The following is a 19,584-nucleotide window of genomic DNA, read 5'->3' on the forward strand; positions in this document are numbered from 1 at the left end:
CTCCGGCGACCACAATTTCTGACGCAAACGGAAATTTATTTCTGCCGACAGCTGTTCTCGGGTGCTACGCCACCAACAATGCACCCGAATTGATGTGCAGTACGTGTCATTATTTTAGACTCAACTCCGCACGAATCACCACCACAAAGACAGTGAACATGCACTGCGATGTCGATATTCGTAAATAACGGATTTACGAGATGACACATGGATACCCCCATCTCTTTTTCTGAGGAATGCGTTCGCGTGGGTGGGGTGCATCACAATTATTGCAGATCGTTTAGGCCCCATTTTGTGGTAGTGTTTTAGCATTGTGATCAATAGTTATGCGCAGCTTCGCGATTGCGACAATCATTTTTTTCTTCGTGACTGGAAGTAGGAACTTCGCCTACACTGCTACATAACCATTCCGTAAGGTCCAATCGACCCTTACTGCCATAAGCTGAGATGCATAGGCACAAGGAATGCATACACACAAAAAGCAAGGGTGTCCATGCCGTATCAAAATGCACACGCCAAAGACCCCTTCGGATATAGATTTTGACAGATTCTATTCGACGCTCTATTTGGCGCATAAAACAAAACTGTGGTCACTTTGAACGCAAATTTAGTTTAATACTTAACCTGCATACCATGGAATGCGCGAAAACATCCTGGCCTAAATGGTGAAGCTCAAGCACTGAATGTTTCTCTTGATTCCTTGGCTCATAACCTACCCTGATTTTCCCTATGAACGCCAAATGTAGTTTCTTAAGTGCAAAGGCACGAATCCTTATTTCGGTATTCTACTGAGCATCCAGTTTACATCCTTTCTTGTAATTTTAAGCCAAACATTAGCCGAAAGCTGCGAAATGCAAGCGTGCACAACAGGAAAAAAAAACAATGCATGTTTGTAATCTACTTACACCAGTTGTCGGACATCGTTTGACCGCAATGGCCAAACACTATGTGGAGGATGGAGAAGAATCTCATGCCATGCAGGAACTGCAGGGCGTAATGATCAGTGTTTGACTTCTCGGCGACTTTGAGCAACATGCGCGTGTTTGACGTGGCCGAGAAACCTTTCACAAGTTCGCCAAGCGCACCTAGAAAGGAGGTGACAAACAATTATTACGAAATGTCAGTGTTCAGAAATTGATTCTGCAGCACGTGTTCACCTCAGCACGTTTGAAAGATAGAAAGCTGGGCGACGCTTGAACATCAGAAAATGTACGCAAACTTACCGCGTGCAAGTGCAATAATAATAAAAATGCACTATTTGCTAATTGAGCATGTAGTAGTGGAGGAGAATCACAATCAACTTTCCTAGCATTAATGAGTGTTGCAATGTCGCGGTGCACAGGAATAGAATGACCTTGGGCACACGATGGCACTACTGACCGCATTCACAGCGTAAACAATAAGCATTCCTGAAATTGAATTAAAGACTATAACTTCCCATATTTCACAGTGAGAGTTACAAATGAATAAAATGAAGGTGCAGATGTGAGAGAAAAGAGTTTTTGCTGATGTTCTTTCTTTTTCGCATAATCCGTGCTATTTGCCTTTTGTGGCTGATTTTTCAGTTATGTACATTGAAACCAGCAATGTTTGCATTTAGTCAATTAGTGGTACTTCTTTCTTTGTTTGCTTGCTGGCTATATAGTAACATATAGCAATTTGTCGTTTTGTAGTTTGCATATTCCCTCAGTTTATTGATTCCTATGTCAGTGTTCGCTTTGGCTAAATAAATTTGAGTTTACTTACAATTAGTTACCTTAAATGTGCATTGAAATGAAACCAGTAATACGTGCCAGGAGGAACATAAGGCTATGTGCAGTGCATCTTTTTTTAAATTGTCGTCTGTCGACGCTTCAGTTAACCTATTTTATTTCGTGCCAAATAGGGTTCTTCGCGAAGTGCTGCGTTCATCAGCCGCAGCCTATTTTATCTTCACTGTAGGACGAAGTTTCTCCCTGCGATCTCCAATTACCCTGTCCTGCGCCAACTGATTCCAACTATCGCCTGCGAGTTTCGTAATGTCATGCCGGCTCCTTGTCTTTTGCCGTCATCGACTGCGCTTCTCTTCTCTTGGCACCCATTCTGTAACCCTAACGGTCCACCTGTTTCTTATCCTACGCATTACATGGCCTGCCCAACTCCAAAATTTCCCCTTAATGTTAATTAGAATATCCGCTATCCATGTTTGATTGATCCACACCGCTCTCTTTTTGTATCTTAATGCTACGCTTAACGTTCTTCCTTCCATTCCGCTTTGCGCGTCACTTAACTTGTTCTCGAGCTTCTTTGTCGATCTCAGATTATCTGCCTATATGCTGCCCTAAATAATATTTACCATCAAAAGAGGATACTTAGGCTCTGTTTTTCGCCATGTGTATTTTCTATGAACGAGCATAAGAAAGTGCGAAAATACAGTAAACGAAGAAAGGAAAATTAAATAGTCTTTCTTGAAATATTCATTTATGTACAGTGCAGAAGCACGTAACACCCAATAAACGTACTCAATTGCAATACACGTACCGTACTTTTCCATGAGTTTTGGCTTGAGCTTCATTAAACGATCTGTCAATGTAGCGGCAATAATGATGACTAGAAGGACGCACAAAAACATCCTGCAAACAGTACAACAATAGAAATAAAAACAGTGTATATGTACGTTGCGGTATATCTTGAAAGACACTAAAGTGAACGCGTAATTAGCTTACACTGATAAATTAATAATTAAAAATGTTAATCTTGCTTATTTCGTGGCAGGAAGTTGATTAACAAAAAAAAAGAACCATCAAAGCGGAGCTTTCGTTTTGTGAATTTCGGGCCGGAGCCCTAACACGTGTACGTCAAAGTGACGTCTCGGATTTCAATGCGTCTTGTCCTGCACTGGTTGTTGCGACAACAGTAAATGCTACTGAATTTTGAATGCGGTTTCTTTCCCAATAACAGAAATTGCGTCTTCTAGTTTATCATGCCTTCTCTCATGACGAGAGTGGCATCTTTGCTATTGTAGAAGACAGCTTTACTGTTTCAGCAAAAAATAAGATCTCTCTTTAGTGTGTCTTCTGACATTGCTTGGGCTGCAAATGGAGTTGACCCCGAATTTTCAATTTCTTTTTCGTCCAGGGAACTGTTAGAAACTCAAGAAACTTAACGCAATAAAGCAGAGCCAAAAGATGACCTTCGCCTTCACGTTTACAGACAAAGATGTGTTTAACATACCTGAGTTAATGATGTGAAAGAGCTTAGCCATACATTGTTATTATGCAGAAGCCTCAATATACGTATACAGTTACTCTCACTTGAGTTAACTTCAAGGGACCGAAGGAAATAGCTTACTTAACTGAAAGTTCACTAAACTGAATATTTACTAGACAAACATAAGACATGGCATACAAAGTCAGAAGTTTAAAGTGCAATTCATGGAGCGAAAGACATGCCATCCATAGTGTTAGAAATGCGTGAAATGGAATTTGTACATAGCGACAAGTACAATGTTCATAACAGTTATAATGCTGCCTTACTCAGAAAAAAAATCTGTAATCTTCTTCTGCACTTGTACTTTTAAAGCACAGGAAGTAACAAAACTGTCCAAAGAATCAATGTATTTGTACACTTATTCTGGCGCAGCTTGCTGTTGAGACACAAAGTCTCTCAACATTCCAATGTACCCTACAACCTCAGCTAGAGTTGTTGTTGTTGTTGTTGTCCTGAGTGGCCGTGGCACATACCCACAGTGGGGGATTGGCCAAGAATCGGGCGGTTTAATTAGGTGCCTAAATAATAATGATAACAAGGGAGTTAACAACTATAGGGCTTGAAACTTTCTCGGCAGTTGCGTCTTCTTCATCTTCTTCGCCTCTTCTTCGAAAGAAAGAGACGACGACCATGCCACGACTAGCCGGTCGGAAAAAAACACACACCGCGGGATTTGTGGTGTAACAGATCGCCGCTTTGTTCTGGCGGCGTTGTAAGCGCCAGCGATGTTACTTTGTTCATGGCCTCCGAGATGACATGCTTCCTCGTTTTGTGCGGGCAATCTCGGAGGCCATGCCTTGTTGCCGTTCGTTTTCCGCGCCACCGCTTTGCCCCAGGGGCGCTGTAGCGCCAGCGACGTCACATTGCCGCTGGAACGACGTTTTGATGAGGGTGGGCATCGGTTCTCATCGTAAAAATAAGCCTTGGTCCTCTGAGCGAGTTCGTTAAACTGAAATATTGACTGTTCCGAAATTCGTTTCAGTGAAACATTTTTTGCATAGGATATATAAGTAAATTGCCAGGGATCTTTAAAAAATTGATTATTCTGAAATATTGGATAAACCGACCTTCGTACAACTGAGAGTTTACTGTATATGGCTTTATACCTCCATACAACCGGCTCACAACTATTTCAGCTGAATGCATTTTCAAAGATACAATTCCTTCCATAAATGTACAATGACTGCCTGTGTTAATGGAAGGGCCCACCATTTCCGAACAAAAACTTCATGAAACGGATACTCTAAAACTAAGAACTACCACAAAAATTCAGAAGAACAGCGAATAAAACTATAGTGTTCTCGATTCCCACCCTAACAAACGTGCACAAATTCAGGCAGCAGTACGATATCTTTCGGCATATTTGTAAACATGTGGTTCGTACCACCAGCGCGTCAAGAAAAGTGACCACAACTTACATAATTCCCATTTGCGCATTTGTCCATGGTTCCACTTCCGCTGTCACGCAATTTGACACTTCCAGGCGTACCAGCGGAGGCTTGACTGTGAAAGGTAAGCGCTCAAGAACAATATAATCACACGGAGTTTCTTTGCTCTCTTACAAAACTTTCTGTGACTGAAGGGACAGTTACAACTTTTGTCATGTGATCCACTAAGAGACCTGCTGTGGTTATTGTGGCAATGCTTGACACTGAGCAGAAGACGCACTGTGGGCGTAGGCACTGTTTGAGACACATCTATTTGGATAATCGTACCCCAGAGCGTTTATGCCAGTTGTAGCCTTGACTAATATATCCTGCTAATATTTGTGGGCACACTGTCTACCTGAATGCAGACACATCAATTGTTCTCTGGTAACTATATAAAAAGGTGACTTTATATAGTCAGGCGTTTTTAAAAGGGCGCTTCACAAACCTGCAGCCTCTTGTATTTCTTGGGATACCTGAATGGCACTCATTTCGTGGTGTGAGCGATCACCACCGATCAGTGAATTTCGGGGATTATTCACATTCTTTAGAGTTACACGGCAAAAACGCCATCTGATTATACTGCACGCCCAAGTGGATGACTCGGTATTAATTTTGACCACTTCGGGTTCTTTAGTGTGCCCATAATTATACATGAGCGTTTTTTCACTTCGCCTCCGTCAAAATGCTGCTGCCACATCCGGGGTCGCACCCACGACCACCAACTCAGCATTGCAACTCCAGAGCCACTAAGCTAGCGCGGCGGGTATTATGCACAATGGTCAAAGCTCTTGGAGCCAGTCATAAGAGCCATCAAGTGGAGCGTTTGTTGCTGGTTTTCAAATAGGCCAAGCAGAGGATTCTTTCTGAGTGCTCGCAGAGGCCGGCATGAGTGAGCGCTTCTTTGGTATGCATCTTTAGCGCTCGTATCTTCATTTAACCGTTATGTGCTCAGATGGCCAGATGACGTTTAGAGAAACGAGAGCGAGTTAAAAGCAACAGAGAAAGCACATGTGCCTCTGCCTAATGACATTGAAAGAAGAATCGTACTCTGATTGATATGTTGGTAGATTGAGCGAAATGAAAGAAAGAAAAGGCACGGCGACAGCGTACTTTCAATTTTACAGTACCACACAGCTGCTACGAGATCATAGCGCAGGAAATATCATGTGAGCCTGATCAAGTCTGTGTGAACGCAGCCAACTTAACGGCCGCTCAAGCTAGTCTTCGCGATGTCAAAGTTGTGAAGAACCCCACCTTTTTAAGCTACTAAGCTACCACTTGAACTTATGCTGCACAGGTTGAAAAGACATTGTTTCAAACTGGATTATCTGATACTGACACGTCCTTTTGTATTTCCCCACAGGAGCAAATTCTACGTTTTTTAATCATATTTGCAAATCACCAATACCTGTGCGACGTTTAATCAGTCTGCATGCGTTGACGTTCCGTTTTTTATTATCGGCTAGGTTTCGCTGTTTAGCTCTAAATCTTACTTCACAATGGCAGAAAGTTCCGCAATCTTTGTGCTTAACTCCGAATGTTTACAAAAAAAATCCCGCATTTTTTGGACTTCGATTAGGAGCAGTCAACATTCAATACTGAATTCTCACAAACAATATCGGCCGTTCGGTTCGCATGGCGATTGTCAATACGGTTATGTACATGAACTGTCTTCAAGGCTTACCTGCGTCGACTAAAGCTTGCAAATCTCGTTGGTTGCACTCGTCTACAGTGCACATCGCCAAGCGCATAACGGGAAGCTCTTCGACGGAGAAGTAATTGCTAAAGTATTTGAGCTGGAAGAAAAAAAAACAAAGATGAACTGAATACGTGGGTTCTAAAGCATGTCAAACAGAGAATAATATTTATTGAAATTTTGCGCAACAGAATGCCACCTTTCTTAGGATGACAAAAGTAGAAGGACAATAGACTTCAACGAGCAGCTGACGCTTCCGAAGCGCCTGCAGGCACGTAATCTACCAACCAATCTACCTATCACTCGGAGATCATTGATTTCTTTAGGAGAAACCAGATTGATTTAGCTTTCAGCAAGGAAAATCTTTTATGTTTATTCGGGCATAAGGTGAAAATTTGTTTTTGAGCTTTAAGAACCTGTGCTTTTTAAGCTGTTTTGAGCCATATATCTCCATCTACATAACGTTTGCTCTCTTTTATCTGCCTGCAGGTTGCATGATATACGAAAACACTCGGTAAAAGGCATGAAAACTGGTCGCCCACTCTTCGCATATGTCTCACCTCACTGGGTACCATGAGGAGGAGAACGGTAATGTCGCTCACCTTGGGATGGAGAACGTTGGAGAAGGTCTGGATCTTTCCTTCCACTGCAGTGGAGTTCTCATTGTACACCAGAAGATTGCAGTACTGGCCACGCATGAGCACATCCCCGTAGGTGTCGTATATCTCTGTCTCGAGGCACTCGTCGAAGGCCCCGAGGTCTACGCGAGAACCCTGCAGTAGGCCTGAAGGTAACTTCCCGGAAGCGTCTAAAACTGTAAGTAGACAAAAATTGGACGAGGAAGTGAATGAAAGAATAATAAAGAATGCAAACTAAGAAACGTTTCATGAAATGGCCGACGCTGCTGTATTTATATTCAGCAAACAAAATTCACAGGGTGGTAACAAGTATCTAACGCCAGTGCTTAAGCATTAGTTGTGATGTAAGCTAGAATTTCTGGGCTTCTGATCTCTAGCGTACCAAATCGTTGTGGGGACTGACGGTGCCGCTTCTTCCCGGACATTTCAGTGTAAAGGATGTTTTATAGCGTCCTCTTTTTTGAACCTTTGCGCCAATTTTCGACGATATTTCAGTCATGACATCCGTTGTAGAAGTTATGGCCTCCGGTGGGGGCTATCTTCAGCGATTCCTTCGAAACAACTCGCCGGAGTTAAAAAGGGAGACGCTATCAGCCCAGGAACTTTTCAGTAATTTTTCAATCACAACGTTCTTCATCACCGGTGTTCCCCTCCTTCACAATTATTCAGCGTTGTATTCCAGGCATTTTTGTCGCAGCAGACCCGCGCGCTATGTGAAGATCAGTAAGCGAGCACTAAAAATTTGACCCGTTTCTTGACCAATCGCCTTGAGTGGGTAGGTGACAATGCCTTTAAAGTCACCATCATGATGGTGGGCTGAACTGTGAATGCATGACCTGTCGCAGTAAATTATTGCGAGGCGAGGCAATCGATGAACTCTACTGTTCTAATGATTGTGAAACTCCTCGCGGATTGTTGCGGTCGGCAATTTTCGTTTTCTTGTTCGATTGGCAAACCAACCATACTCAACGATTGGCCGTGCAGGTTCATGCAGTAAGCGGTTGTCTGTTTTTCTTAATCAAACAATGTTCTGATGTTGAACGTGTACATGTTAGGTTAGCCAATAAGTGCCCTTATATTGAGCAGGCAGACCTCCTAGTGGTAGAACGCATGATGCTCAATAGCATACTTAATTTTCATGAATTTCTTATGGGTTACTCTACCCTTGGGCATTTGGTATCACCGTATGCTCCGGCCTATATAGCATGGAAATTTGACAGACGTATAGCAAGTGAGTGCACCTCCGGTTCTGCGAAATAAAGCCCGACATCATCACATAAGAGGTGTACGTAATACTGTTGGCTCATACGTATCCCTAGATCACACAGACCTAGTGAAGCGGTGAAAAAAATCACTTCATTCTTATATATCGTCATGTAAGTCGAGTACCTTCTTGTTTAGCAGTCGGCAGAGTTGTACCACTGGGTTCGTGCACAATCTTCGCCGATACTCCGGGATAGTTATATATATGGCACTATGACATAAGGACACAAGACTTAAGGTGCATGAAAAAAACGTTAAAGGTTTTTAGACAGCTGTCATGTTTCTCAATGGAAACCGTCGTAATTTTTATACAGCACACACCGCATTCAGTCTTGTTACATCTCTGCGTGAACGTTCCACATGAGACCGCTTCCTGAATTGGTTTTTTATCTGTATAGTTTGTGAACGTCGTAATGCATATATATATATATATATATATATATATATATATATATATATATATATATATATATATATATATATAGATATATATATATATATATATATATATATATATATATATATTACGTGCTATTGTACTTTTCATATCACGAACATAAACGCAAGTGTAAGCGCTGTATTTTGTTGTATGACGTCTAATTAACCACATCACAAAAACTTCCATTCATATATTCCAACATGTGCGCTCGATCTGCGAATTTCTTTCTCTCGCTCTCTCTTCAGGCAAGGCGAACATTTGCGCAACATTCCGAAATCATCTGTGTTTCAAATCTCTCCATTCTTTTATTCTTCATTCAATTACTGAGCCTTAAGATGACAAAAGAATTGAAGTGCTTCATCAAAGGGGCCGACTCCACCGAGACTTTGAATTTTCCTTGCAACGAAAGAAAACTGCGCGAAGGAAAAGTATGTACAGCATGTGAAAGCTCGAGGACTCCAAGTGACGTGCACTGAGGGTAGCCTAGATACGAGGGGACAAACCCTCACCGATTCCTCGAAGCATGCCGTCACAACCATGAACTGTACACGGGTAAATCACTGTTATGCGTTGACTTGAATACGAGGATCCAGAAATTTGTACAAAATTATGTATTCAACACTCGTTCCACGGGCAAGCACTGACGTCTGAAGTGCGTCCACTGCGATGTGACTCTCTCATACGTGTCTCGACTTATCGGGGAGCAACGTCTGGGCAGAAATACCTTACTTAGATAACCACTAAATTGATTTGAATGAAATTTGTTTTAACTAAGGGAGAAAGCTTTTCAAAAAGCAAGATTTTGATTTAGTGCTTGAAAAATTTTGCGACAATTACCGTATATTAGTACAAACTGTTTTCAAGCAGTAATCACAGTAATCACATACACACCGTAGGCCCGTACCCAATATAGTTATCGCAGTCTGTAAAGTTAATTTCTAAGATAATTTTTAGCGGACAAATCTTCTATGTCCGTTTTCAGCTTACGTAAAGTCGTTGTAGTACTTACGAGCGTTTTTACACACTTGCTGCTCATGAATTAGTAGACAGTACGAGGAGGCGTACTTGAATTTGAACGCTTTAGATTTCCGAATATGTGCCGATTACCTAATGGAGAAATCGTACGTCGACGCTTGGTTACAGACATCGGTGTGCTTTTAAATTTAGCGATTCTTTTTTAATTATTCATAGCACAATTCGTAAATTTGCTCACTACTCCACTTTCAGTAAATTTCCCCCCACAATAGATTTTTTTCAGTGCAACAAGCCTCATCAAAGTTGGTGCAGTGCATGTTCAACAATATAACTGCTATGTTCCCATGTATTTAAAAGAAGTGCTCCCCAGGTACAATTTACTCTTATAAAGCGTCCCATGCAATTTACTACGCAGCGATAGTAAATGGCCAGAACCGGCCTCCGGCCTACTTGATACTCTGCAGACCGACTTCGAACAGTGTCGACACTTCGAGTAGCGTTACAGAAACTCGTTCTACTAGGGATGGTCGGGCGTGGGATAAATTAAATGTGTCGTACGTCGACGGAGTGCGGGTAATATGGGCGATTACGCGATGCGGTATTGAAAGGTCACTTTACGCTGCAGGAGCGTACAAGAACGGTGGCCATGGTTACCAGCCTTGTCTGGGCTTACCTGAGCAGAGTGCAAGGACGCGCCTCGCCGCCAATGAAACACTTCCCTATAGACTTCGGCTTACCTGTGAGTCAGCTACTGTTGCAGTCCAATTAGGACGCCAGCCAATGTAAAATGAATTATATGACACCCCTTATAGTTGTGGCTAACCTAACAGACAGCAAAATGTCTTGTGCCTTCAGTCCTCGGACTGAAGCACTTGCACCGTTTTGTCTGGCAGCCTTGGACCCTTGAAGGGGGCCACATTTATTTCGACTCTATCCTACCATATCGGTAGTCGAAAAAATTTTTTAAAAGCTTTTGGGCACCTTGTAGCTGAAGCAAAAAGCACAATTTAGAACCAACTGTGTGCAAAACATGAAAAGCTCAATGGACTAGCAATACACTTCACAATTCCTAGGACCTGCAGTCATTTATAACATGCTAATATTCACTGCGCTCGGTTGGCGGCGGTAGCGGCCAGTGGAGTTGGCGATGACGGCGCCGGGCGTCGCACAAAGTTGCGAGCCGTCTTCGCTCCTGCGGACCTGTTAAGTCCAGACCCCACGTACGCTTGTGGACGCGCGTAAGCTCACGTTCACGCACTCATGTATGCGCAGACAGTGGGGCACGGCTCGTACGCGTCGCACCGCGGCGGGATCTCTGGGAACAGCTCCTCTCGGTTGACGCGCGCGTGAGTTGCCTCGCGTCGGCGCGCCTGACTACGCAGCTACAGCGCCTAAGGCTCAACTCTCAGTGAAGCAGGTTTATATCATGCAAGAAAGTGGTTCTTTCCTTTTTGCGCTGATCGAACAGCTATAAACATATAACAATTACGTTTATAGATATCGAACCATTTTCAAACACTGTCGATAACAAAGTACGAAGCGGCGTCTGCCAAGACGTCTGTGAGAGAGCTCAGGGAGCGCGCGCTGTCACGCGTCTTTGTGGATGCAAACCGCCATTACTCGCGAGGCGCGGCCGGCGCGGCAGGCGCTAGGCGCGCGGACGCGAGCTTGCGCGTGTCCGCAAGCGTATGTGGGATCTCCGCTTTAGCGCCCTCCCTATTCGAAGCTTAACACGTCCCTCCTACAACGGCCGTTCCCAGACCCGCGGTCATCCGACACCCGGCCGCGGTGCGGTGTTTCCCTCTTTCGCCTATTTCTCCCCTAGACGTCCTGTGCCGAAGCAGATTCGTTTCAGTATGTTTTTTTTTTAAGTTTGGCTGTCTGAGGACGGTTATCGAAATTCCGTCGGGTCGTCCGATGCGACTTTCTGGCTGCTGCTTCACTGGCCGGTATTAGGTGTGTTGCGGCGAGGTACATTAGTCACCACAGTGCTATTGCTTAACAAAACCAAACGAGAACTTTTGCTTAGCTCCCAGTTTCCAAGATACGTTGTTCTGTAATTGCGTCACATGTATGCAAAACTAAAACAAAGAAAGTTGGGAAGCTCAGGTTTCCTGGTGCTTGCCGAATAAGTAGCTGGGGTGTTAAACACGCAGAAGTGACGGGTGGGAAGCGGGAGGCGAACAAAGGCGGTACAAAATGTTCACAGGCTTCTTGCCTTGATTGCTAACATAATTTTTTTATTATTACTACGTCTGATAAAGGGATGTTTTTCGTGTGGTTTCCGGCAGTCTGAAAGTGCGTTGGACAGCAGTGTACATATGCTAACATAAACAAAGAAAGTTTTTGAATTAGAACCAGGTAATGAAATTTATTTCCAAGAAAATATTGTAAAGCCTGCTCAACGATTACAAAACGTAATAGTGCTTGGTGCAATTCATCTTAGAGATCAACTTCTTCGCACTGAAATAACAAAAATGTTCTTGTCAAAAACAAAAAAGTTTTATGTATGCAACACCAAGTGTCGAGTTATGAGCAAAACGAAAAACTTGTATTCTGCTGCAATGCCGCTTGGTCGACGCAAAATTTTGCGAATGAGCTCTGCGTTCGTGGGTCACTTCTTAAGTTGTGTAGACTCTCGTTTATCCGGCGTCCCTTAACAGCATATATCCCGAGATTTATCCGAATTGTTCTTGCGTGGCCTGTGGTGAGGTTGGTACTTTGCCTCATATGCTCTGGGAGTGCGGGTCGCTGGGCCCGAAGTTCACCAAGAAAGAGTGGGACGCGCTCCCGCGAACTTTGAGGACCAAATCCTGGCCGTCCAGCGCGCCCGCGATCGGATCAGCAGACTAGATCTGTCAGTCCCGTCGTGGGATTAGCCGGGTGTGCGTTTTATCGCGTGTTGCTGGACCAAATATAAGTTTAGTCACTCACTCACTCACTCACTCTCGTTTATTACCTTGCAGTGATGTTCTATCACTCAGTCATGAGATCGTGTTCAAGCCCACCAGTGCGCTCTCTATATGTAAAAAAAATGTTCTGTGTACAACACAGCGGATCTTACGGGCCAAAATCAGCATTTAATTATTTTGCACGCCGTAGTGGAGGACTCCGGGTTAATTCTGACCCCTTGGGGTTCTTTAAAATGCATATAAAGCTAAAATATACGCTAACGTTTTTCATTTCGCCCCCTTCCAAATTCGGTCGCCGTGGCCTCAGGCCTAGCAGCGCAACGTCATAGCCACTGGGCTACGACATGGTGCGCTTGTATGCAACATGCATTAAACATATAATTCTTGTTGTCGTCCTAATACTTGCATACGCGTGATAACGAAGCTATCCTGGCCGCAGCGTAGCAGACGATAAAGGCGATTCCCTTGGCTGACGTCACCTAAAGCGCCTCTCAGAGCGCCGCTATTGCTCGCGGACAAGGATGGCAGGTGAGAAAGCGGCTTTGGTATTAACGCCACAGCGTTAAGGAGCTTGTGTCACAGTTGTCGTAGTTGTGTCGCAGTTGGAGAAGTATGGGAGAGGCCTTTGCCCTGCCGTGGGCGCAACCAGGCTGATGATGATGATGATGTCGCAGAAAAGCAGGTGTCGTCGCCATCGGCGGCGTTAGTCGTGAGCGAGAAATCTCGAAAGGCAATTCATAAATGAAAAAAACAACTTGCAAGATGGGCTGAGTGGAAATCGAGGCAGGGTCTCCAGAGTGTGAGACGGAGACAATACCACTCAGCCACGAGTTTGATAGTTCAAAGCGGGACAAAAGCACCTCTACTGAATGCGGTGTTGCCTTAGAAACGTGCCGTAGAACGTTATACTGCGTTGTATATCGGTAATTATGAGCATGTAAATTACAGAAGTCGCAGTTACACGAGTAGCGATGTACGTTACCACTACATTTCTTCTGAGCTCTGTGCACACGCAGAGCCATCTTGCGGCAAACAAAGACCCCCCTCCTCGTCATGTATGGCGCTGCCCCGACAGGTGGCGCGCCACTCACCCCATGATCGCGTCCGCCTTTATACACACTAAACATTTTAACACCCTTAAGGGTGTAAATCAGTTTGTCGCCAGACGAACACCCTAAGGGTGCTGTTGTCTACACCCAACAGTTGGGGTGCCACTATAGCACCCTAAAGGAAGGGTGTCCAGCAAAATAAATTTAGGGTGTAAGGGTGCTCGTCCAAATGAACACCCATCTGTGTGGGTGTTGGAAGGGTGTACACCCTTTTATTTCTAGCGTGTATGGAAGGCAGATTCGGCAGTACACGCCTTCAATTACTACTATGTACAGCGATCCTCGCGCAACTATTGCGTGTGCCAGAAGGTTCAAGTTCGGCTACCAAACGCACTGTCGAACAGCCGGCCTTGAAGCTTCGATGGGCATACACAACACCTATACGTGTGGATCACATTACATATTAGTAATTCATGGTGTATATTGGAAAACCTGTCTTCGCTGCACAAATACAACCTAGCAAACTTGACACTTTTGAGCATGTATATCAACACCAAGGTTATCACGATTTCCATATCCAAATAATATGCAACACAGACTGGTAAGATATATGCTGCATTTTCAAGAAAACGCAAATATATTTATTGCATGCTGCAATACAGAGTACAACATATACATAAATCACATGAAATATAAACATGCACAATCACCAAACACATCGGTAAGTACAAGAACATGTACATTCCCCACAAAGGTACCTAAAATATATGTATTGATCAAATCTGTTATTAGAGAAGAAACTATGTATAGCGGCACTGAAAGAGCCTGGGTTGATTCGCAGTGTTTTGGGCCACATAAAGGAATAAATTTTTAGTATTAGGCTCCAGTGAACGAAAATTCAAGTTTTGATGCCTTAAAAAAAGGCATATTGCAAAGGTGAATTAGGGAAGCAATTCAAATGCAGAGCAAACGCACAAGAAAGGCACGTGTTATTTTGTACACTAATGTAATCGCAAAGCATTATGAAAAGTTTGGAAAGTCGATGTAAAGCATAACTGGCCAACATTTTTCAGACTGAAACAATACTTTCCAAGCATAGACATGCTTTAAGTGAGGTTTATGCCAGAAGCCTTATTGCTAATTTTCTATTTCCAACAAGATTACTTGAGCACAAAAAATACATAGAATTTTTTAGTGCCTACATAGTTTGTCCTCTTTTGTGAAACGAGAGTTCTCTGGGCTAAAGGTGCTGTGTATAGCGGTTTTTCTAACTACAATACCAGTTTCTATAAATTTTTGTTTTGTAACTCTAAGGCACTGGTACATATACAATATGTAGTTTGAAAATAGGTTCTTTTCTTACTATAAATCAAAAGAGTGCATATTCCACATCTACTAGTGCCTGGGTGCAAAGTGCAGTAGGAGGCCTGATAAAAACAAACCACTGTTGATTAAACGATTTTGCTGAGCACAAAATGTGGACAGTGTTTTAAAATACATAGTAAATTTCTAAATTATTTGCACTTAGATGCAGTAATTCAAGATTAAGGCATGCTATAGCATGTGAGCATGCAAATTAGCAAATATGGTTTAATAAATTAGCCATACTCTGGTTACTAAAAGAACACAGGCATAGGCAGTCATGCAAAAGTTCAAGTTAAATATCACACTGTTAACATTTGCCAGCAAATGGCCGTATCAAACATTATAATTATACTGAACAAGGGTAGTTTCTTGGGATAGTTTGCAATTAATGAGATAAAATTATGTACAGCTTGAATGACAAGAACTGCGAGAGATGACAGACTGCGCTGACTTCCAACAATATTTAATTATGTTGCCACATCATGTGTATTTGTACAAAAGCGGGCATGCGCAGAATATGAGTCACAAGGGGTGTCTAACAGCAAGTGACTGTACTAAGAACATCGCCCTTTGAAAAAAATAAACATTATAATTTCTATCTGTTGAGATACAAGACTTCACTAGAAGTCAGCCCGATAGAGGGGTCACTAACGCACACTAACCAGTTTTCTAGTGAAATCTGCTTCTATAGTTTCCCGGATGACCTGTGTCTCGCTAAAGCTTCCGTACCTTCAAAGAGGGGCACGCAGCCGCAGTCCCAGCAATGGATGCCGAAGTGGCCTTGAATAGTGTTATGGACATTGTTATCGTGCTCTCGTAAATGATTGTTTAGGCGCCTGCCTGTCTGTCCAACAAAGTCAAATGAGATATTGTAAAGCTTTGCCTCCTTAACAGCCTCAATAAATCTTGCTCACACGAGATGCAACATAGCGTTGCTGCACAGGCTGATTGCCTTTCTTGGGTTGGCTACCCTTTGGCCTTAATTTCAGGCATAGCGGAACAGCTTCTGAAGTGCACAAAACATGATGAGCGCGCTCGGTCAAGGAACCAGCCGGTTGAAAGACACAGGTTTGCAGTGCTACCGTATGTTCATGATGTCTCCCATAGGCTAAAAAAGATTAGGGAACCTACAGAAATCGCAGTCCTTTTCTCAGCCCCGGAAAAGCTGGCAAGGCTCTGTAAGTGTGTAAACGCGCCTGAATCACGTCAGAGTTGTTGCTCTGCCAGGCACAGAAAACGTTTTGCGATGTGTGCAACGAATGTGGTTTCCCAAATTCCCATTTTGAGGCAGTAAATATATTGGACAGATAGGCAGGCGCCTAAATGATCGTTTAAGAGAGCACTATAACAACGTCAATAACACTGTTCAAGGCCACTTGGGCATTCATTGCCGGGACTGCGGCTGCATGCCCCTCTTTAAGATACGGAAGTTTCAGCGAGACACAGCTCACCCGGTAAATTATTGAAGCTGATTTCACCAGAAAACTGGGTAGTGTGCGCGTTAGTGGCCCCTCTATCACGCTGACCCCTAGTGAAATTTTGTATCTAAACAGATAGAAATTGTGATGTTTTTTTTTTCAAGTGACCATGTTCTTTTTACAATGACTTGCTGTTAGAACACCCCTTGCGACTGGCTTTCATTTTCTGCGCATGACCCCTCTGTGTATACACACACGATGTGGCAACGCAATATTGTTGAAAGTCAGTGGAGTGTGTCTCTCGCAGTCCTTGTCCTTCACGCTGTACGTCATTTTTTATACTGAACAGCCAATATTGATTCAAAATTAGAAAAATATAGTACACATCTGAGCTGCAAAAATGCAAGTGATGCAGCAAATGGCCTTTAGCTTTCCAAAAGAAAAAGAAATGTTCACGGTTAACCACGAGGTGCAGGGACTCCATTCTCTGAGCATCTTGACCAATAAATGCAGCGCATGGCATTGCTGGAATCTTGCATCCTGCATTAGCAAAATAAGAAGAGAATCATGAGAATTCAGCCCGTGCAATTACACACGTACTTTGCGGAAAAATGATAATTAATGTGACTGGGCAGAATGCACCGCTCAGGCAACTGGGCAAGACAAGTGAAAGGTAGGAGAAGTTTCTATTTTGCAAATTAAGGAATTGCATGTTACTGTGAATGCTAAACCACTATGTCATTGTGAACACAAGGTACATACAGCAGCAAAAACATAAATTTACAGTAGCCTTTTCACCATAGAAAATAAGAGTGAATAAAGTTTAAAGACTACCAATGACATCTCTCAACAACAGACATTTGTCCAAGAGTGTGTATGTGACCTTAATACAAAATTGACATTATGAAATCTGCAATATATCTGCATTACACTTTATAAGTACTGCAGGTGAGAAGCTTACGGGATATAGCACATTAAGAGTTAAATGCACAAGGCATTAAAAAATGACTGTTTTTACACAACATTATTACACTAGGAGACAAAGAGAACTGTTTTACAGAGTGTGCACACAAAATGAAAATGAGGGAATCCCCACTGGCATTCTCATTTGCCCTGAAATACATGCATCCAGCCCAACAATATCCAACTCTACAATGCAGTTTATTAGACACTTTCTGCATCCTAAAATTTATCGTGTATTTCTTATTTATTAATTTAGTAAGAATGGGCATTTTGGCATACTTTCCTCGAAAATTTAGCATGTGTGATCAACTATTTTTCTTAGAGCACGCCCCCTTCTTTCAATGGGTTAGCTTGGCAATGCACTGACAAGTAGTATTCCCTTATTTAAACTTATGATCCTTCCTCATGCTCCCACTTCATGCTCTAAACTGTGATGCCACTCCGATGCAGTTTATGTTAATCTGTGACTATTTACATGGTCCTTTCTGTAGCCTCTCAACTAGAGCCTGAAATTTCTTGTCTCCTAGAACAATCGTTTTTCTTGCCCAAAATATATTGCACGGTTACCCCTCATAGGGGGTGGGGGGGTGTACTATATGAGTTTTCACATATTCAATGAACCTCAGAGACACAACCATTTCTCATCCTGTGTTGCTACTACCCGCATGAGTCACAATGGTTGTAAATTGGCTACCTGCCCTCTCTCGCTTAAAAGTACATTTTGCATGTGGAAAATAACCACAAGCATCACATTTCATTGAATGAGTGCTCCTGTGCATGTTTTTTTTTTCGTCCTGTAATGGCTAAGTTCAACATGGTCAAGTTGTTTGAAAACTGTCTAGCCTCAACCAATACTTTGTGTAGTTTCAAAATTATGATACATTCATTTTTCAAAACTTGTCCCAAATTCAGCACGAGACATTTTCATGATGCAAATGAGGTAAGGTTGTGCTCAGAGACTATGATAGGCCTGCTATATCCTGCAAAACTATGTGAAATGAAATATGCTTGCAATTTTCGTGAGCAGCTAGCTCAGTACAATTAGGCACATTACCTGCGGAAACGTTTTTTTAACGCTCTCGAGAGGTCCTGGTTTCTTGTAATTTCTTCAAATCCCTTGCAGTCTAGATTGCAATCCGGTGCATTTTGATTTTGATATTGTATTCAAAATAAAAACAGCTGAAATTTCAAGGTTTTCATAATTATATGGGAATAAATTAACGGTAGAAGAGTGTAATGCAATGAGCAAATAACAAGCTCATTGCAGAGAGTAAACAAATATTCCTTTCCTGCAAATAAATTGGTAGCAGGAAGGTCATACGAAATTAGCAGTGAATGCACAATAAAGAATATGATGCTACAATGCCCCGGCATTCTGTGAATATTCTTGCACAAAGAAAATTCTCATTATGAAAGACCATCAAGAAAATGCAAATGTATACTTTGGATCAGCAGTCATACCTGCAGTATGGACTGTACCATCGGCAATATTTACAACCACACACAACTGCACATCATATCAAGCTTAGGCGGCCAAGGAGCCTGAGTTTTAAATTATAACTTGACTTATTATATTACACTACACAACTATATCTACTTACAATGTTGTCTTCTCAACCGCTTTCAAGAAGACATTAACCATCTGTCTGAAGGCGAACGCAAGTGGCTTGCTCTTGATGGGGGGCGCCAAGGCTGGGCATTGTGAAATTGCTGCTACCATCTGCATGACCTGCGAGAAACGACGCTCTAAGTACAAGATAAACAAATGCTATTAGAGCAAAAGACAAGATCATTGGCAATGAGCCTCGTTTTGGTTTGAACGAGAAAAGCCAAGAATATGGACTTAGTGCTGCTTACTGAAGAAGCAAGCCTCCTTCCAGATGTTGCAGTCATGCATTAAGATTGTCACACAGCTGCATGCTTGTATGCTGCTGTCGCCAGTATGCTTTGAAGTTTATTATTTCAAGTTAAATTGATTATTGTGTTTTCTTGCCAATTCTTGGCAAACAGACCAGCAATGAAATAGCTCACTTACACACATACTCCCTTTTGAGGAGAATTCACACACACGCACGCATGCATGGGCGCACACACACACACACGCACACACATGCTTCTACAATATGAGCAGCTTCCTGTGCTTGACACACATACATTTTTTTTATCCTGTGTCACTCCTACTGCTAA

General features: G+C 42.7%; 1 protein-coding gene across 1 annotated transcript in view; it reads right to left on the bottom strand.

Annotated features, from left to right (window-relative positions):
- LOC142576128 (nose resistant to fluoxetine protein 6-like) overlaps positions 1–19,584 on the bottom strand; it is a 50,836-nt gene that overhangs the window by 20,013 nt on the left and 11,239 nt on the right. Inside the window, exons 2-6 of the mRNA XM_075686088.1 lie at positions 6,978–7,189; positions 6,364–6,475; positions 4,668–4,752; positions 2,521–2,612; positions 906–1,085 (exon numbers count right to left, since the gene is read on the bottom strand). Coding sequence (XP_075542203.1) covers positions 906–1,085; positions 2,521–2,612; positions 4,668–4,752; positions 6,364–6,475; positions 6,978–7,189 — 681 coding nt within the window. The remainder of the gene's footprint in view (positions 1–905; positions 1,086–2,520; positions 2,613–4,667; positions 4,753–6,363; positions 6,476–6,977; positions 7,190–19,584) is intronic.

This window comes from Dermacentor variabilis, chromosome 3 (assembly GCF_050947875.1).
Source record: "Dermacentor variabilis isolate Ectoservices chromosome 3, ASM5094787v1, whole genome shotgun sequence".
Taxonomy (NCBI): Eukaryota; Metazoa; Arthropoda; class Arachnida; order Ixodida; family Ixodidae; genus Dermacentor; species Dermacentor variabilis.